The sequence below is a fragment of the Leptinotarsa decemlineata genome, unplaced genomic scaffold (genome assembly GCF_025532065.1).
Source record: "Leptinotarsa decemlineata unplaced genomic scaffold, Ldec_3_MD MMD2_tig00026354_RagTag_RagTag, whole genome shotgun sequence".
Classification (NCBI taxonomy): domain Eukaryota; kingdom Metazoa; phylum Arthropoda; class Insecta; order Coleoptera; family Chrysomelidae; genus Leptinotarsa; species Leptinotarsa decemlineata.
The window spans coordinates 4,007,859-4,030,128 of NW_027412702.1; the positions used below are offsets into that span (position 1 = coordinate 4,007,859).

The window sequence follows — 22,270 nt, forward strand, 5'->3', positions numbered from 1 at the left end:
AACGGGCACACTTGCAGATCGGTTTCGGGCTCATTAGCCACTCGTCAGTGCAAGATAGTGACGATCATCGACCTAAAGTCAATGATATTCCATAATTGAAAATATACATTCTACATTGAACCTACTATGAAGGTATATCGAGACTGCCTTGAACGTTTAATTTTCATTTCTTTAGATTTGTTTTCTGCCAGTCTTCAGGCATAGCCCACTGACTGTACAAACACCACGTTGATAAAAGTCAGAACATCGACTTCAAAACTGCAATCAGATTGCAACTTTGGAGTTTTTGTATGTGTACTGCGTGAAAAGTCTTCAATGCAAATCCAATATACTCTATATGAAAACCTTTATCAACTCAGAATCAGGATACAAACATGGATCTTCCATTCAAGTCAAGATTTTGTGTCGTAACAACGACTGTGTGGCGTTATGGTGGAAAAAAATCAGAAACTAAAAATTCAAAAATAAAACAAGTAAAAAAATGTTGAACGGTTTTATTGAAAAATGTACTGAAAACTAAAAAATTATTCGGAAGGTCCTAGGTAGCAGTCATCACACCACTCTCCTCAGCAATCTATGATATTGATAACATAAAAAAAAATAAAATCGTTAGGCGTAGTATTAACATATTTACTCAGGTTACACTACGCTCACCGATTTCATTATTTTTCCATCTGATCAATATACTTCACCACCACATTTCACAAGACAGACAATGATTATCTGAATCTTTTGACAATCAAATATTACATTAGAAAATCGGAATCGGCGTTCCTCGGGGAACCGTTCTAGGTCCTTCACTGTTCATAATTTACATCAAAGATTCATTCGGTTCTGCAGATGGCATTTAGATGAATGTCGATAGAATAAATGTGGAAATTATATTCAAACCAACTGAGGGTAAAGTGTTTGGATAATGGTTGATTTTTTGTTATAAATATCGCAGGTTATCATTATCGTTTTATGCTATGATTCATATGAAATGAGTTCAGTTTGTTGAGTTTGTACTGTCCTGGTATAATATTTTCAATATTTTGAATTCTATTCATATTGCTAAGTTGATTCCATTGTCTTGTGGCTGGTATAATGTTTTCAATATTTTTATTTCTATTCATATTGCTAAGTTGATTCCACTGTCTTTCCGCCTTCCAAAAAATTATCAAAATATGTTTAGGATAATTCAGTTATGAAATTATGAAAGATTTTTTTAATTTTCAGAGCCACATAAAGTTGAATCTCAATTAAAAGAACAATTCAAGGAGTCTTTGAGGTCGATACAAATCGAAAAACAACGATTGGTACAGGAGAAGTGGTACGCTATAACCATACAAGTTTGCATTCCATTTTTCATTGCTGGTATTGGTACTATTGGAGCTGGACTCGTAATGTCCTCTGTAACAGTATGTGCAATTATATCATTTCACAGGTTAAAGTTACGCCTGAATATGTATTTATGAAAGAATAGTGAATTCAATTTCATTAGTGTTTACTTTTTATTTTCAGAAATATAAGGTTTTTGAAGAAGTTAAAGCCCTGTATGTTCTAGTACCAGCTCTACTTGGACTTAAAGGTAATTTAGATATGTGTCTTGCATCAAGACTTTCAACCCAAGCAAATTTGGGTACTATGGATATTAAAACAGAATTGTACAGCATGATAGTAGGAAATATTACTCTAGTGCAGGTGAGTTCATTATTAATTCAGTAGAAAGCAAACTAATAAATATCTTATACATGAATTCATAAAAATTCGACAAATGACGGATCATGAAAACCTCTGAATATTGAAAGAAAGCAGTAAAAAGAATACTTGTCCACTCAGCTCAATCGAAAAAAATGATCCAACCACTTCTGATTTAGAATACACCTCTCATACCGAACCAGTTGAAACGTAATTCATAACTACTTAGAAACTACCTGAAACTTTCTTGGTTAACAGTAACAAGACCAACACAGAAAACTAGACTGATGACCACAATATTAGCCCATTCAATTTTTTTGACAAATCTTTCAATCTGAATAATGAACAGGACAAAAATTCAATTTTCTTTTCTAGATTCAGGCGATAGTATGTTCCTGTATAGTATCTGTATTTGCAGTTGTAGCATCTGCACTAGTCAACCATAATTTTGAATGGATGCATACGTTACTATTGGCTACGGCCAGCACACTGACGGCTACGTTATCTTGCTTCATTTTGGGTGAGTTTATCTTGCTGAAACGAGCTAATGTTTTCTGCTATTATTATTATTGATAAAGTGGAAGATTTGATATTTCTCCATAGTTTTGATTCCTGAAAAAAAATTTACTTACTTACATGTGGGAGTTGTAAAAATAAAAGGATTTGGAAAAGCTGAATACACTTATTTGAATCAATGAATCGAAGAGGTTTTGTATTAAAGTGTATAATATTTTAAAATTCGACGAAAGTCAAAAGCGCTTTGCAAGAACTTTCAAATATTATAAACTTTAATACAAAACCTCTTCGATTCATTAGTTGTAAAAATAATTCATGAAATGAAAATCAGAGCATGAATACAACATGGCAACCCTAGCCAGCTCACTCGCCGTCAGTGCGTTCTTCATCATAGATATATGGTTGAATGGAAGAAGTTATATAATTCCTCCAAGTTTATTTTGATCACAAATAAATACTAAGAATCTTCCTTTGGAAAATCCAAGACTTCAAACCTCTGCACTGTATCAGACCACAGTAAAAAACTCTCATTCATACGTTGGCCTGTGAAAACTATAGTAGTATGAAAGAAAAAACGTTTTTCTAACCCCCAATTTTCAATTGATATGAATAGCACTCCTTCAAATAAATGTTTTGTTCATCTTCAATACAATTAACTACAGGCCCATTAGTTTTTTATCTGTACCTTCCAAAGTGATGGAATCCATCATCGTAGAAGATATGTCAGAATTTTTAACAAAAAATGCAATCATACCACCAGAACAACATGGTTTCGTCAAAGGTAGATCAACCACCAGCAATCTACTACAATGCATGAACGATTGGACGACAGCGTACGAGAAGAAAATACCGACAGATATCGTTTATCTTGACTTTGCCAAGGCTTTTGACAGGGTACCAATGAGGAGGCTAATGCACGAACTTGGCACACACGGTATTCGAGGCCAACTAAACCTATGGATTGAAAATTACATGACAGATAGAACTTTCTCGGTCAAAGTGGGTCACTCTTTTTCTTCGCACAGACAAGTCACAAGTGGAGTTCCCCAGGGATCTGTTCTTGGCCCGCTCCTCTTCGTTGTTCACGCAAGTGATCTTGCTTTTCACATAAAGTCCAGCAAGTCGTTTTATGACGATGATACTAAACTGTATGGAAATGCCTTAGTCGAACATCATTCCCTTCAAGAAAACCTTAACTCGATTAGTCAATGGTGCAAGGATTGGCTCCTACCACTTAACGTCGACAAATGCGTCGTACTTCATCAAGGAAAGAACAGTCCACTCCAAAGGTACACAATAAGCGGCAAATCGTTACGTACAATATCCTCACATGAAGACTTGGGAGTGACTATTAATACCGACCTTACTCGGTCCGAACATATAATATCCACATGCAAACGCACAAAGACACTGATTTACCACATCCGCAAAACGTTCCTCCATCGATCATATTCAAGTTCCATAAAACTCTACAAAACCCACGTTCGTCCAATCTTGGAATATGCAGGTCCAGTGTGATGTCCTGTTCTGGTGCGCGATTGGGACTTGTTGGAAAATGTACAGCGTCGAGCCACACGTATGTGTGGCGTCTTGGTGAAGTGCGTCCAACCTATCCCGAAAGACTGAGGATGGCACAACTGCTAGCTTTTGACCAACGTCGACTCCGTGGGGACCTCATCATTTCTTTCCGTATAGCTAAGTACAACTATGCTAATCAGAAAGAACTTTTTGTTTTCAACAATGATTCGCGGTTACGTGGTCACGCACTCAAATTAAAAAAGGAAAAATTCGCAACGAGGCAGAGACAATATTTTTTGGTGAATCGTATTTTCGAAACATGGAATAACTTACCCAAAGATGTTATGAATTCCGACTCAGTGAACAGTTTCAAAAACAAAATAGACATTTGCTTATTAATTATTTTTCTTTTCTTTTTACATGCATTGTATTAATTTGTTGATATCCTTCATTTTTAGGCTTACATAGGACTTTGTCCTCAGACTTTATTTATATGTAATAATAATAATAATAATCTAATAATCAATTTGTCAGATAGTTGGAAAGATTGTAGCTATTATTTACCGTAGCAGAATAAAAAACAATAAATCCATGCAAGAAGTTCTTGGAAACCATCAGTATAAAACTAGATACGAAAAAACTTGATTTACCCACCTCAAAAACCAAAAAAGAATGAAGCGTATCATAATAAACTCTTGAAAAAATAGTGTACACAAAAAAGTAAGTATCCAGCTTTGGTTCAATTTCCAACGGATGCTGCTCTTAATAAGATTCTCCACATTTTTGTGATTGCCTATTGCAATTCAAAAGAAACAGCTTTGTTGGAGCCAGCGTATTGAACCAAATGTTTTTTATTGAAAGCGCCAAACAGCCACAGCAGTTGAGTAGGAAGACACTTCCTGATTGAGAAGAATGCGGTTGTGGAGAGGTACATGGTGGAAGTTATGGAATCTTTGGAGGAGCTAAGGTTGACATATCAGATTGATTGGATAATTTGGAGAATACTCGCAATCTAAGTAATATTACCTGTACAGTTTCAAAGAGAAAAAGAATACAAGACTCAATTTCAGAGGAATGTCATAATACTACAATCAAAGATTTTGTTAAATCCATCTCAATTCATATGAAGAGGATAGCTGAGGAGGTTATGACTTCCAGGTTGATTCAGAAAGACAGCAAAGTATTTTTGGTGGAGGAATGATTTAAGTGGAAGAGGGATACTACGAAAAACATTTCAAAACCATAATATTGGTGAATACAAATTTATTTCATCTATAAAGCATTTTTGAAATCTTGATAAAATGATTGAAGAGGACTGACACCAAAGCGTTATATGTTGCCCGTAGTTTTGTTGTAATTATACATTTTTTAAAAACTAGAATCACAAAATCACAAAATATATTTTTTGTGAGTGGAATCGATCAATAAAAAAATTGATGATGTTCTGCACGATTATTTTTTCCAAGGACCTGAAATGCAAACTTGCAAATGTAAAACTACAAAAATTGGACACAAGAAAATGAGTTTTGTGAATTAAACAAATAAAGACTGTGAACAAAAAATGGATGGATTTTATTACTTCCACATATTGTTCAGTTGATTTCAGAATGGAAATAATTTTACAAGACAGGATTTGTATTTGGAATTCTGTGTAGATAGTATGGCAGATGGTCGGTCGAAACTAAAATTGAAAACCCGTTAAACATATTCGTTCTTGCATCTACTGTTTCGTCGAAACATGTTTTCAAAGAGGAATCTTTCAGGATACGCAGAATGGCCAAAAGCATGAAAGCGTTTAATAAGTAATTCAATATAAGATTGCACTGTTTTGATCAGCAATATAATAAAACGATTGAATTGAAACATATTTTTTTCTTTATTCGCATTACCATTGTTAAGATATATTTCTGTTACAAATGCTTTGTGAATTTTTAATGAAAAAGTAGTTTGCGTATGCAAAGTTATGTGACTTTGTCACATAACTTTGCATTTACTTACTTTTGATCCCAACAACAATCTGTCTTTACAGTATAACATTCTTCTTTGTCTAATTTTTCAACTCTTTTGATTTATTGAAGAATACTGAAGCATTGCCTTGTTGAAGATTGACGTCACGATACCTACAGAAGTCAGACCGTCACGTTCAGATGCAGCTCATCGGAAGGGGGCACAGGACATGTCTATATTGCTGGTTTTTGTTTGAATAGTTATGACAATGCCAAGGGCGAAGAAAGTCTGCACTTCAGAGGGTATCAAAATTGTCAGAAAACAAGGGACTTGCACTAGCCGCAGAAATAACAGTAGCTGTCTTCCTAACAACAACAAAAAATCCTATCGTATTTGATGTACCTATATGGTATTGTGGTGCTTTCAAAAAAAGCAGTGAAATACCTAGGAATCTAGATGGATACTGAGCTGACCTTCGCTGAACACATCGGAAGAGTTTCGCAAAAAGTGGAGAAAATGGCATTGTTCTTCCCTATTCCAAATATGAGTTGCTAGATCATCCAAAAGAAGAACTTTATTAAGTATTGCCCAGTCTTAAATATCGAATGCTGCACCAGTCTGGAACACGGTGTTCAGTAACAAAAAACCTGTTTTGAAACTTGCCAGCGTCCAACGGATTAGGGTATGCTCCACCTATAGAACAATATCTACAGATGCAGTAGGGGTTATAGCTGAAATACCCCCTATTGAACTCCTTATTGAAGAGAGGTGGGACATATATACAGGGAGTGATAGAATAACCGTAAGAAGCAACCTTATGTCATGTTGGCGAAACTTGTGGACAAACTTGATACCAAACATAAGTAAGTGAACATGTAGACCATATGGTAAAGTGGACTATTTCAAGACACAAGCAATTTCTGGGCACGGCTGTCTCAGTAAATATTTGTTCAATCGACTGAGGTCGGGAAGTGACGTGGAGAGGTTTGTAGCCGGTAGAAATCCGTCACAACTTCCGATTATCTATCACCAGGAAATAAATGGTTTTGAAAAATGTTTCTAGAGTTTACAAATTGAAATATTTGAATATTTTTATCGAATTTTTTTTTTTCAGATCTTGTTCTGGTCAGTGTTATTGTTATATCTCACAAGCTGAGGTTGAATCCTGACAATCTGGCTACGCCAATGGCTGCTAGCATTGGGGACGTGGTTTCTCTCATTGTTCTCTCAACTTGGGCAAAGTTATTATTCAAAATACATGGTGAGTAACACTGAATAGTTCACAAAACCGCAAAAAACGTATTTCACTATACAAAAGCTTCCTCATATGTGTTCTCACTCATGTGAATTTGTAAATGTTCGATAACAAGTTCATCTAGCTGCCTTACAGTGAAAGACAGGGAACGAACCTGTTTCGGTAGTCGATATCGAAGCTTATTTTTGCGACTGGCCGCCTTGAGGTACCTAGTTTATATTTGACATTCGTGGATGAGTTTTCTGTCGATTACATCATAGATGACGTCTTCGTAGGAGGCGATGTTATCGCTCATACAAAATGTTTTTTGATTTTTATAGATTTTTTAATCTACCCTCGAATCAAAGAAAATATTGACCATCATTTTGTGTTATTCTACAAACACAATATCTGATTTCCTTCAGAAACAAGGCATATATATATATATATATATATATATATATATATATATATATATATATATATATATATATATATATATATATCTCGATATAAATTGATTGTATGAGCGATAACATCTCCTCCTGCGAAGACGTCATCTATGAGATCGATAGAACACTCATTTCACGAATGCCAAAGATAAACAACAGTGCTCTATTTGATCAGATAGATATTTATAGTTTTCCTATTATCAATAATATCATCAGTTATTTTCCAAATGCCCCTTGATACCTCTTTCTACCTACCAATGCAACTTTTAATATTTTAGTAGATGACATCATAAACCTAGGTTAGGTTAGAAATCACACGTTAAAAGGTAAGACCTCGTTAATCCTCAGCTCGCACAAGTGTCGACTTCTGAGGGTTGTCGTTCGTAGGGGTGCGACAGCTGGTTAACGGTAAAACAGATTTCAAACTCGCTCAGAAAAAGACACAGTGTGTTGAAACAGCTGTTAGCATCAAATGATAATACATTTGGAAAGCATTTCTTCTCGAAATAAAAATCAAAATCACCACAAGAAATACAATCTAATATAGTGTACAAAGTGAACTGTGGAAGCTGTCACAAATGCTATGTTGCTCAAACCGGACGGTATCTTAAAAAACGAGTTTCAGAACACATGAGTGACTCTAAAAAACAAAATATAAAAAACTCACAGCCTCTGTTGAACATGAGGAAGAATATGGACAATTGAAGGGGTTGTATTTTTAGGAGTGATTAATTTTTTGAGAAAGAAAGTTTTTGGCTTTCTACTACTCCATCTGAAACAAAAAAAAGGGATGAGAGAATCTTCCAAAGAAAGGAAGGAAGTAATCAATTTGAAACTCTATACATGAATGTGTAGTTCATGCAAAGAAGTAACTTTCAGACACAAACTGAAAGAAAGTCCTCCTGAAACAGCTACTTTTATATAAACATTGAATTACACATATAATGTTATCCAATTTGGTTAACATTGTATAATATATAATGTTATCCAATTTGGTACTGAAGAGCCTTAGGGCAAGTGTCGAAACATCGGTGTATACCAGTGAGGGTGACAGTGTTCCATGTGAGTACAATTTATTACCATTCATTCAAAGTAGAACTCATGTGAATGATATCTGATTCTTATTCCACAGCAAATGTTTGAAATACAAACTGAGTAGAGAAAAGTATCTTCTGTATAATTCAGTGTTCATATAGAAGTATTTGTTTCGAAAGAATCATTTTCTTTCGTGTAATTCAATGTTTATATGAAAGTAGCTGTTTCAGAACGACTTTCTTTCAGTTTGTGTCTGAAAGTTACTTCTTTGCATGATCTACACATTCATGTATAGAGTTTCAAATTGATTACTTTCTTCCTTTCTTTGGAAGATTCTCTCATCCCTTTTTTTGTATCAGATGGAGTAGTAGAAAGCCAAAAACTTTCTTTCCCAAAAAATATGGACAAATTTTTGATTTTGATTATCCAACTATTCTAGATGTTCAACCATATTTATCCATAATACTTTTGAGCGAAATGATACGTATCCTCAAATGCGATATTTTCTATACAGCAAGAGATGTTGATGGCCTCAATAATGCATATTTCAATTCGATGAGTAAAATATCTAAATAATTCACCCTTTTTTGTTCTTTTCCTTTCTATTATTGATTAAGAAACATACGCCACCTTATGAGAATCACAGATAAAGCCATTCGTTTGTTTCAAGTCGTTTTGTGTTGGTTTTGTCTCGGAATTTCGTCTGTTGCAATATTTTTTATTTTTTTTAATACGTATTCAATATGTCTGATGGTGTTTAAAAAAGGTAATATTATCAATACGGAGAAACTACTTTTCGGTGAGTAATTTAATTAAGAACTCATTATTTCTTGTAGAACTTAAACGATAATAATCATTTATAAAAATTCATTGCTACAGAGCCCTGAAGAAAAATTTAATCAAATTCGAAACGTCGGCAAGAAGATTCTGTTATCCAAATAAACTTTCTTCAGTTGAATGTTACTATTGTGTAAATTGTAAAGTATCATTTTCACCCTACCCATTCAATGGTTTAATTATCATAAAATGAATTAATAATTATTTATCAGTTACTTTCATTGATCGCTTATCAAGAAATTTCATTATTTCAGATGACTATCCTTGGCTGATGGGATGTATTCTTATCGGATATATTTTTGTTCTTCTACCATGTTGGATATATGTCGTGAAAAAAAATAAGTACACCAGCAGAGTTCTTACCCATGGATGGGTTCCAGTTATAACTGCCTTATTCATTAGTGGGTGAGTAATAATAAACTTGTCAATTTCCTTCGTCTTCAGATCACCGTGTCAGCTAATGCAATCAATACTGAAACTTTATAATTTTACAAATCAAGGTAGTATCAAAGTCTTCATCAAAATGATCTCTTACTCTTCAGAAAATATTGAAAACCAACTATACACTGAGATAGGTATTTTCGCTCTGGCTTTGGGAGAAGTGTTTGCATACTGTTATAAATCATGCCCTGTGCAAAAAAAGCAAACCGCCACTGGTTGCCATAAATCAATTGTCACGTGGCTTAGAGCGCGCCCAGTCCGACGGACGTTTCGCGGTTCTTCGACGTGGCGAGAATAATGCTACCAGCTTCGATGGAATTCCGATGAATTTTCTACCGCCTTCAATTGCCAAATATATAAGCGATTCACTTACGTATTGAGACAGTCAAGTTTCAGTGACAGTGCGGTACGCGGAGCGATCCAATAAAAAAAAATCAGTTCAAAATCTGTTTAAAATCTGTTTTTCCGTTAATCAGCTATCGCTCCCATACGAACGACAACTCTCAGAGTATGAGAAACTTGTGCGAGCTAAGAACTAACGAGGTCTTACCTTTTAACGTGTGATTCCTAACACGGAATAATAGCTGAAGTTTTAGTTAAAGTGTTTTATTGTATCAACACTGAAATGAAGTTGAGTTTGATTATTGTTCAGTGTAGTCAATTATTGGTAAACCGACGGGGAAAAAGTAACAATACACTATACATTATGTCCAAAGTAAAGAGAACCAGCATTGAAAATTCGGAAAAATCATGAGATACGGAGTTGATTAAATCAGAAAAAACTTGAACCTTCAACAGCTTACTCAAGTAAGATTTGAAATTTTACTAATTGAACGATTATGGAGATACATAAGCCAAAAAGTCTAACTTATTACGGGTAATTTTTTCCGGAGCATATGAAAAATTTAAATTGGATTGAAAATCTTTGAAAGTGACAACAAGGAAGTAGATTTGCTTTTCATCATCTCCATGATTAACTGTAGAAAAATAATTAAACGGAATTTTCAAATTTTGCTTCTTTTCGAATATCTCTAAAACTAATCGGAATGGAACGAAATTTTTAAATCTCACTAATTGAGCACTGTGATGGGCGATTATGCATGTAATTCAAGTAATAGAAATGAACTGAAATTTTAGTTGCACTGTGAGATGATTCTGATAAAACCACCAGTCCTGAGTGCACTTAAGAAACAAATATAAACTACTGATATATAAGGGCTTCCATAAATGACACTACACGAATTCCAACATTTCTAGACTTCTTCTCAGTAAAATTCTTCAACTCTCAGCTAACTCCTGCTTCTTTATTGTTACGCCATACTGGGCATACTATGACTTCAATATCTTATAATTCAATAAAAGATGTTTTTTTTCAGTTACTTCCTAAAATATTGATATCATGTTGAATGTTGTGATATGAAGGTTATAAATCTCCAATCGAAATTGAAACAAGAACCCAAAATTTAATCATTCGTAATTTTACATCAAACTGTGCTGTTTCGATCCGTCATAGTTGTCATCAGTACTGCAAGATTGAACCACTGATGCATTGTTGGACTGAACTGTCCCCAAAGAACAAACCCGAGAATGTAAATGCGGTGACTTACTTTATAAAGTCACCAGCCTGATGAATCTTAGGGCTGAAACAGTTCTGTCTGGTGTTAGATCACGAATGATTTTGTTTCAATCAGATGCGTTGCAGGAAAAACTGCTGTGACAGACAGAGGGCGTATCCCTTCTAACGGTCGATGTAGAAGCTTGTCGACCCAATAGATGGCGTTTTCGCCTCGCTTAATACACTGCTTCTCAAAAATATAGTGAAAGGTATTTGTGAATTAACAAATATCTACAAAAAGGTATTTTGGTGTCTGTGACGGACTCTTTCATGAAGACTTCTATGTAACAGTAGTGTGCAAGTTGCCTACGTTTACAAACTATTCAGAACGAGATAAGGCACAGAGTTTGTGCATGAACGAATGAAGTAATACTGAATAATAGGTATAATATAACGGTATTTTTGAATCAGTTAATTTATGAAAAATCAAGGTATAGCAGAAAAATCTGAGAAGGAAAACCCAACTTGACTGACTGCAAATAGGGCCCAAAAACCTGTAGAGCCCGTTTGTTTTCTTGGGAAATTATACTTTTGAAGTGGCCCGAATTGCACTCATCAAGACCTTCCCAATATATCTGGCAAAAGTACTATTACGAAAGTTCTCACAAGCTATGGATATATTCATTGTTTTAAACATATTTTTTCGTTATCTTTCAAACCTCGAAATACCTAATCAATCGATTTTGAGAAATCGATTCATCAAAAACGTTGATTTTTTTTAAAACTGATTTCACTTATCAATTAAGCCTTTCAAAACGCGAAATCCACCTTGTCGTCTAATCTCAAGTAGGTATCAGATTTGTACTGTCCGCGTTCTACTCAGTTAAATTTGAAAATCATTTTTATACTTTTCAATTCACTTATGATTTTGAATATTTGATGTATTCTTTCGTTGCCTACTTATTTATTGAGGGATATTGCCCGATACTGTATCTACCGGTCTGAAAACAGAAACGCCCTGACGGATATAAACGGTCCCGTCGATGAAGTCGCGACATCAAGGTGGTAACTGAGGCGAGTGCAATATGAGCTGGGACTTTCATCAGATTTTTGTATAATTGAATGGTATAGGGTTTTAATTGATTTTTTATATCTGTATTGAGGGCCATATTTTCAATTTCTGGAATTTGTTCTTGCATTTCGATTTTTTTTTATTACGAATGAAGAGAATAATTTTTTTCCAAAACAAGTTGTCCGCTATTTTGAAGGTCATACATTCTATTACTGAGTAATAATAATGAAAAAAACATGTTTATGGGCATGTTTGGACCCATCAACATTACATCGAGTGATCCCAAGCTGAGATCATACACAAAGAGGAACATTGGTTTAGGAGAAATTTCAAACAAGCCGCATACATGTTGACCAACAATGTATTCAGCCAAGCTAGTGTAGAGACACGCAACATATGGAAACCCATCATCAAGCGAAAAATGACCAACTTCCGCGAAACGGCCATCCCCCACTGAACCAGTGAAGCGAAAAAAGGAAAGCGGAGAAAGTGAAAGTACTCGAATGACCCAGTCATCACCAGAAGACGATTCTGGATACCAACAATCGAAACGTCGTGAAGTAACTTGGCTTAAAATCTCTATATTTTTTATTTCATTTTTTGTTCAATTGTTCTATTTCCACTTGTATTTTATTTCACTGTTATTTCATTTCAGGTTTTTTTGCTCAATATGGTTGTTATTTTCAGCTATTCATTTTTAATTGTTCCTTTTTTCAGTTCTTTCAGGGATTTTAAATCATTTTATATAATATCAAACAATGAAAATCCGACCTTCAGACAAACAGTATATGCCATATATAGATAATGATTCTCTTCTATTGACTACAGGGTGTCTCATGTTTTATAAATCACAAACTGATAATAATGATCATAAATCTTTCGTTTATTTTTTGTTTGTTTCTGGTACCATTGTACTTTTACGTATATATCATCCTCAAGTGTGCATCATTGTGCTAGCGTAAATAATTTTTCAGATAAACAATTAAGTATTTGAATTTTTCTTTATGTTCATTGGATTTTCAGTTTATTGTTCATTCCAGTGTTCAATTTTTTGTAGTTTAAATAATGAAATGACTCTCTGTACTTTCACAATTCCATAATGTCATTTGAACTTCATTCCTAACTTGATAGGTCATACTGGAACTTCTGACGTAAAATGAATCTATTTTTGTTCTGGTGTTGCGAAAGTTTTCAATAGCTTCATCATTCCTTAGTTTTAAATTTTGTTTTCAGTTGTGTTAATTTTTTTCAGGTCTGGGGGTTAATCCTGGATTTGGCAGTGGAAGAATTCAAGGGCTATACAATGTTTCAACCTATCATTAATGGAATTGGTGGAAATTTAGTGTCAGTCCAAGCAAGTCGTACTTCGACGATGTTACATAAAACTTCTTTCATTGGAATCATTCCACCTCATACGAAACAATTTGTAGCACCGTGGACTGCTTTGATCAGTGGAGGTAAGTATTTCAGTATTTCTCATGTTGCATTCCGTTTCATTTGACAGATAGAAATGACAGAAATGACAGAATCTAAATACCTTCTAGACGCGTGTTTCGCTAATCAACTTAACATCACCAAGTGATAATTGAAATTGTAAAAATGTTTCCATTCCTTCCTACAAATGTATTGGTTTAATAAGGGTTGATTTCAATATCCAATATATTGCTTCGCTGACAACAGCACACTTGTCCCGTCATTTCATTTGGATTCCAAGACATCGGCTGCAGGTGCACATCTTCACCGGCAGCAGGAAGTTGCACATCTTGATGACGATCTAGTAGTGATTTCGAATTGGGGTGAAATTAACCAGGTTCAATTCAATTCCACAAAAACCCAGGCATCAGTTTCGCCAAGAAGATAAATATCTCCGAACCGGATATAACAATGTCATGAGAGACATTCCGCTTTCTAATTCGATAAGTTTGTTGACGGTTGAAATGGACACCAATATGTCTTGGCACAATTATGTCCGTGGAATTGCAAAGGCTGCTTCTCGGAAGCTTGGAACACTATTTCGAACCAGAAAACTGTAGACACCTCAGCAACTTTTGATGGTTTATTAAGCTCAGGTCAGATCTTCTTTGGAGTAATGTTCTCATGTATATAGATCCGCTCTAAGCATACCCTGAAGTTGCTGAATTCTATCCATGAGACAGTCGTCCACCTCATTGGAGACGCGAACATCACTTGCAACCTTGGTAGTCTGGAATATCGAAGAAAGATACTCTATAGAAAGATCTTCTATAGATACTTTCACGGAAAGTGACTTGGCAGATTTGATTCAACGAAGTACATATCAAAAATACGCGATGGACTGTGGCTGCTCATCGTTTTGAGGTTCAACTTAGTACACCTCGAATTTCATTAAGAACTCTTTCATTTGGAGAACTGCGTTTATGGGGAATACACTTCCTGATAACGTTCTTCCAAATGGACTAAATCGCCAGCAATTCAAATCTAATGTGAATCGCTACTTTCGCACAGGTACCGCTCTTGGAGTGCCTTGAGGATTTTCCTGTAGTGTTTGTGTTTTGTCATTTGAAAAAATTCGAATCTATTGACTATTTTGATCTATGTAAAAATGAAAATACAGAAGAAAAGTTTATCGATTTTTAGAAAAATCTTCACTCACTCAATAGTAACTACCGAGTTGCTGAAAGTTTCTGCAAAATTTTTTCTTCATGAAAATGAAGATAAAACATTATACAGTCCGATTTCAGACTTGTTTCCACAGTCTCAAACGAACTATAAATATATTCGAAATGATGATTTTTTTGTTTCAGTACTCCCAGCCAGAACAGCGAGGCTGCTGTTGATGATTTCCATTCCTGGACATACAGTTTTCCTGTTTGTCGCCGATTTTATTCGAAACAAAGAATCGACTGTGAATTATCCTTTTGCACTGACTTACTTACTTGTAGGGCTTATCCAACTTGTCTTATTGTTGTATATCTGCCATGTGATGATTCATACTTTGTGGAAGTTGAGAATAGATCCCGACAATGCAGCCATTCCATACCTCACGGCACTGGGAGATCTATTAGGCTCATCGTTGTTACTCCTTGGCTTCATATTTTTGCGATTTATTCACAAGGAGTATCAGGTAGTCGAATAGTGACTGGTAGATATACAACGGCGAGATCTATTTTTTATCAACCACGTAAATCATGTCTTTGCAGTCGTCAACGCGTAAATATGAAACATAGATAAGACATGGATGATAGGTAGTTTTTAGGAAACCCACATGAATATTTTCATCATGTTGAGAATTACTTGACAATGATGATGATTCCATCCAATAAGGAGATGGGTCATTCACTATTTATAATATGAAACAAGGATAATGAGTTCCTACAAAACAATGCAATCATTAGACTTATTGATGAAATTTTCAAGAGATTGATTGAGATCAGAAATTGACCGCAGATCAACGAAAATATGACAGTATAGAACGTCTGTGATTCACTGGTGAAGAGTATCAACTTGGAGATTCAGTAAGAGTGTTCAAACTAGGTAAAGTTATAGATTTACTGTGCAATACTTCAGAAAAGGACAGTTGAGTGGATCGCAACAATACATAATGGACAACTCACTCTGTAACGGTCCTGAATTATTTTGAGTGGTCATATTATCTTTTAGAACCTTCCTGGAATATTATGAAAATGCAGTTTTCGTAAATTCATTTTTCAATTATTATTATAGTCAAATATTATTTTTTAATTGGTGAGATTAAAGCTATTTATAGGCTGTGATAAATAAGTTAAAGTAAATTAATTACTTTATGATTTTTTATGTAAACAAATTTATATCCAAAAATTGATAATACACAATTTTTATACTTTTATTTCGAACGAAATGAAATCCAGATGATGATCATGTAAAAATTCATATTGATTAATGACTTGATGGATGTAGCCGTTAGTTACTACGTGGTAGGAGACCATTACAATAAACTGGAAATAAATCATTATGTTATCCTTTATATATCTACTAGTACTATGTTGCTGTATCGCTGCTGTTCCAATGTTTTGACAGAATCAGAATTAACGAACTTAGGCGTGCGCAGCGTTATAGAACAGTGCTTTCAAAAAATTGTTCCACAGCGTCATCTGTTGGCCAGTTACAGAAATATTGATAGCCTAAAAACCTTTTCTATGAAAAATTACTTATCCATGTCAAGTTTCATCACGATCGGTTGAGCGATGTAGAAGTTTATCACTTACCAACCAACCAACCAACCAACAAACATCAATTTTTATATATTAGATTATAGGTACTAATAGAGGTCCTTAACTATTGAACGAAAATAATTTTTGTGGAGAAAAATCAGTTTTTTATCGGTATTTCTTGGGTATTTTCACCTTCCGCAATCTGAAAAATATGGAAATTATAATGGAGAATTTTACACAAGTGTAGAGAAGGCAAACTTTCCAGTTTAACCCGATAAATTACTGCGTAATATCAAAGTATTTTTCACAAAGAAAAATATTCTATTCATCAGAAACTTGTTATATTCAACAATTTTGCCTATCGAAAAAATTGCTAAGAAATAATACAGTACTTATCTTAACGTTTCGCAGGCCAAAAACTGCCTTCGTCTTCAGAAATGAACAAGAAATTTAAATATATATGCAGTTATTCCTTTGCTGAATATTTATTCCTCAACTTCTTCGACAGATAACAAAGGAGTTTTGACAAATTACTGATAAACAGAACATTTTTCTTTGTGAAAAATACTTTGATTCTACGCAGTAACTTATCGGGATAAACTGAAAAGTTTGCCCTTTCTACATTTGTGTAAAGTTGATCTGGGGGTTGAAGCCGATGGTTCCAACACAGACACAATCCGGAAGTTATTCAATAAACCAAAGTCTCAACCTTACTTACAGATTAATATACTCTTAGATCAAACGACCAAAGATAAGTGGACAAGATGAAGTAATCTGGAGTTTATGAGGTTGAATGTCCGGAGTGTAATAGTATTTATGTGAGACAATGTGGTCAAAATTTCCTAAAACGGTATGCTGAAAAGAACCTTCAGACTAGGTAAAAATGATTCGACGTTTTCAAACCATTCCTTGGGATGCAACCACAAGTTCCCTAATCTGAACGATACGGAAATTTCGCACTATGCAAGCAAAGGTTGGAAACTCAATAATCTGAAATCCTTAGAAATTCAAAAGCATAAACATTGCTAATGTAATCTGGTAAATGATCAAATCGATCTAGTTTACTAACCTGTTTTCAAATGAGCATGTCCACATTGTCCCAGGTAAACAAATTCCAGGTACTCAATTACCTACCTACAGTAGATATGTAAGGGGTAACATTATGATTTATTTAACGTTTATTGTAAATGTTTGAAAATGTCCTTATAGGACGAAACTGCAGTAACAAATTAGTTACGAATAAAAGTTGTAAAAAATATAGAAAGTTTTATTTCTTATTTTTCATCATATCGATTAGGTTTCAATAAAAGAATTTTGTTTTGTATTATTTCAAACCTGGACATTTTTAATTTATTTTCTGCATGATGAAGTATCACATTTTTATGAATTTCCACAACTTGATATATTCAGTCATAGCATTCGTATGATAGCAATTCTACTTTCGTATTTAGTCAGATTGCAAATATTTCTTCGGAAATATTCCCAACTACATGAAATGTAAAATTATTTTGATCGACTCAGTCTAACTTGACAAATTTTCCACAGTGTAGTTAGTATGTCTTGATGATCATAAAGTGATTTGATTATGTTCCATTTCATCAACATTGTGTCAAAGGAATCAATTTGTATAATTTCTGATTTGTGGTTATAATGATATACGATTGAGTTGGTCGATACCAGATAAAAATCGATGATAACGCGTTGAGATAACACTTCAACGCGAAAATTTCACTCACCATTTTACAAAACCGTAACACACGTTTTGTCATGTGATAACTTCTTCATACGTATAGAGGTGTGAGTAGATATTGTACAGTGAAACACGTGTCGCGGTTTTGCAAACTATCGAATGAAAAGCAAGCAATACAGTGATATTTAAAACAAAATGAATAAACAACAATGACATTGAAACTACTTAATACAGTTTATAATATGATTTTCACTAAAAAGGGTTTTACGAAAACCACGACACGTGTTTCGCTATACCTACAATAGCTTCCTCAAGCGTAAACAGTTCATGCTATACTATTTCGTAATTTCATCAATGTATAACATGAATAGAACCGGGCCAAAGACAGAACCCGGAGGGACACCCATATCAATTTGAGCTTCAGAAGATTTGATGTCCTGAAGTGAGTTGTTGAAGAAATATTTCAAACTGACAAACTGTGATCGATTTTCAATGAAACACTCAATCCAACTGAGACAAACACCTCTAATATCATAGTTGTATAGCTTCGATATAAGGATATCATGATCAACAAAGTAGAAAACTTGACTCAGGTCATAGAAAATATCATAAGGAATTTCACTTCGGTCGATGTGGTCTAGTAGATCGTTGCAAAAGTGATTAATAGTAGTAGAAAAGTGTGCTGGCTGCGAGTTAAAATGTTGAAATTATTCAAAAAGACAATAAGTCTTTCTAAGTAACAATATTCGAAAACTTCTGAGAAGCTGCTGGATATTGTTATAGGCCTATGATTTTATAAATTTTCAGGGCATTTTTTATAAACAGATATAAGTTTTCCGATTTTGAGATCAGAAGGAAATTTACCAGTTTCGATAGAGAGATTCACCAATAATGTTAAAGGGTCAATCATAATGCTAACAATTCTTTTCAAAGAAATATGGGAACTTCATCAGGACCTAAAGATGATTTGTTTTTGAGCTTGTTCCTCAATAAAACTAGCAAATCATTCGGCAAGTACGGCCTCAGAAAAAAGTATGAGTATTAAGTCCATGCATTTCTTTAGTTATATTTGCAAAAATTGAAAAATTTGGATGGTATGTATGTATGTATGATTGTTTGTATGCATGTTTGCTTGTAACTCTCAAGCTCGGGATCTGTATTGACAGAATTATCGGCATTAGTGCTTGATCTATTCGCGGGCAGATGGCGCTGTATGTAACCTTCTTGATAGGTTGTTCAAAAGAAAACCAAAATAATAAATATAGTTTAAAAAACTAAAAAACACGCTTTTATATCTTATGAAACTTAAAAGTAAAAAATGAATATAGTTTAAAAAAACTAAAAAACACGCTTTTAAAGAACATCGAACTGGAAAGTTAATTGTGACAAAAGTGTGGGCGCTTTGTGCCATATTTTCTGTATATCTAGCGCCCAGGTTTTTTTCAAATAATACCAGTATTTTTTGGTCGTTATAGTTTCAAACTTATTTTCAAAAAAATATTTTCAACTTTTTAGTTCGATGTTCTTTAAAAGCGTGTTTTTTAGTTTTTTTTAAACTATATTTATTATGTCTGTTATTCAATTCAGATATTACTTTCCAAGCAGTTTTACAAGGATTGTCAGAATTAGTAATAATGTTCCGATATCATAGTTTTTTTACGCTCTTAAAGCAGGAAATGACAATTTTTTGAATATCTATAGACATCTACTATATTACTACTACTTCAATAGAAAAAGGTCTTTTAGATTCGAATTGGATATTTTCACGTCCTTATCAACCCATATTTCATCATCCGGTTTACAACACACCCGCGATAATGGAAAATTGATATCGAAAAGATAAGAGAAGGTCTGAAAGAAATTACTGTATATATACGTAATATATCTCTCATCGACACAGTTTGGACTTATTATTAGTCATTTCAAATCGATAATGAAATGATAAAAAAATTTAAGGCTAGGCCACCACAACGGAGTTTTACAGCAATGAAACGCTTCTTCCCAACAGCGATAATGAAATTGACGCCTACGTGTCATTATTCTTGAATCACTCTTAATCTTAGTCATCACAATTTCAATCACCGTCACTGTCCTAATGAAAAAGAACCAATACAATCGAATATTCAGATATCATTGTATCTGAATAATCAAATTTGGTACAGGTACAAGAGTCCGAAATGAAAAACGAATTTCCACACTTCACACAACCTTACGAAAATAAGAGAAAAATCAAACCTCACCTTGAATGATAATTTATTAATGATATTCAAAAATCCCAACATCCTAATTGGAAATTATTGGTATAATAAGATATTTTTTATTCGAATCGAAATATTACTTCAGTGAACTGGAATAAAATACGCGACGTACAATTAATGCATTCGGCCGCGTTAAGTAAATTAGATGAGTCGGGTGAAGGCTCGATAGCAAGAAGCACGTTTCGGAGCACCATATATTTTAATAATGAAATCCTATTGTTGAATAAAAAAGCATTTTTTATTAAACGATTATTTTAAAAAAAATAATAATGATGTAGATAATGTACTAAAAACTAAAAAATAATTTGGGAGCTCCTAGGTAGCAGTCATCATACCACACTTACCAGCAATCTACGTTGGACGTTGTTCACAGTTGGTCCCTGAGGGAGCAGATGTCTGTCAACTCCAGACACATAAAGTCAAACTGTCTCTAAGGATATGTCGAACGATTTATTGTAAAACTTGGGGTTTGAATCCTAACCAAATCCATTGGACTCATGTGATGATTGTCAGATCAATGATCACTTATGGTGCAATTGCCTGGTGGCCGAAGGGTTTACAGAAAACGGCCCAGGCGAAGCTCTCTGGATTACAGAGACAAGCTTGTCTGACCATCAGTGGTGCCATCAGTACAATACCGTCAGCGGCCATGGAGATCCTTCTAGATCTACCCCCTCTCCACATTTTTCTGGAGAGAGAGGCTAGATGGACTGCATAATGACTTGTGCACATTGCCAAATGCACAAATCAATTTAATGCAGAGTGCAACATACTGTTGATTGACACTGGAAGTCACAGCATTCTGGAAATGACTTCTGACTTTATGCCTTCAACTGTCAACTACGAACCTCCTTATAAAGTATCGTTCCCATGTAGAGAGGACTGGATTCTCCAGGAGAAGCAAATATTAAGAGCAGATAGTTGTTGGTTCACATATGGATCAAAAATACCTTCCTGTTCTGGTGCAGGTGTTTTCAGTCGTAGACCCAGGACAGATATATCAACCTGCGACTGTATTTCTAGCGAAATATTGGAATTGGAGATTGAAAGAATCCAGCTCCATACATAAGTCAATAAAAATATTTTCGGACAGTCAAGCGGCGTTGAGAGCTCTTGGCTCCTACCGAGCAACTTCTAAAATGGTAGCAAATTGCCAAAAACGACTCTCCTCGGTAGCAACACTCAACAGATTGTCTCTGGTCTGGGTTCCTAGCTATACTGGCCTGGAAGGCAATGAGACTGCTGACTCCCTTGCAAAAGAGAATGCTGCAAGCAGCTTTATTGGACCAGAACCTGTCTGGCAAAATCCTCCAGGATTGGCTCACTCCAAGGCGTTTATTCACCCTTCGAAGATTGATACCAAACAGTTGTTGGACTACAGTAGGGATGGACTACAATGACTATAACATACCTTCTCATAGGTCACTGTCATTCAAATCATCATATGCAGAGACTCGGACTGTCGGAAAACAGTGTCTTTCGCCTCTGTTTGGAAAATTATGAAACAGCAGAGCACATACTTGGTGCTTTCCCCGCTGGGGACCGAATCAGGTTTTTAGAGTTTGACAGAGCCTTACTCTTACCACCTGAAAGACTATTCACCATACAAACTAAGCGGTTTCGTTAAGAAGCTGGGTTTATTTGGTCAAGTGTGAATAGGTGTGAGCCACAATACACCCTTGCGGCCCGTGGGTTGGGCTAATTATCGGGCGCGTCCCCATGTGGCGGATAGGGAAACGGCCAGGGGACTGGAGGCCCGGTCCGGGAAGCCAATGTGGCCCCAAGAAGGTTAAAGAAGCTGCGCAGCGACTGTAATGCCGCTGCACCTTTTAAAACCTCATCGAAAAACAACTGTTGGAGGAGCTG

General features: G+C 34.9%; 1 protein-coding gene across 1 annotated transcript in view; it reads left to right on the forward strand.

The window, feature by feature from the left end:
* Window positions 1–17,770, forward strand: part of LOC111511028 (solute carrier family 41 member 3) — a 72,166-nt gene extending 54,396 nt beyond the window's left edge. Inside the window, 7 exon segments of the mRNA XM_074184534.1 lie at window positions 1,219–1,400; window positions 1,504–1,683; window positions 2,056–2,200; window positions 6,776–6,922; window positions 9,474–9,628; window positions 13,540–13,744; window positions 15,071–17,770. Of these exon segments, the coding sequence (XP_074040635.1) occupies window positions 1,219–1,400; window positions 1,504–1,683; window positions 2,056–2,200; window positions 6,776–6,922; window positions 9,474–9,628; window positions 13,540–13,744; window positions 15,071–15,402 (1,346 nt within the window). The 3' untranslated portion in view covers window positions 15,403–17,770.
* The last annotated feature ends 4,500 nt before the right edge of the window (window positions 17,771–22,270 follow it).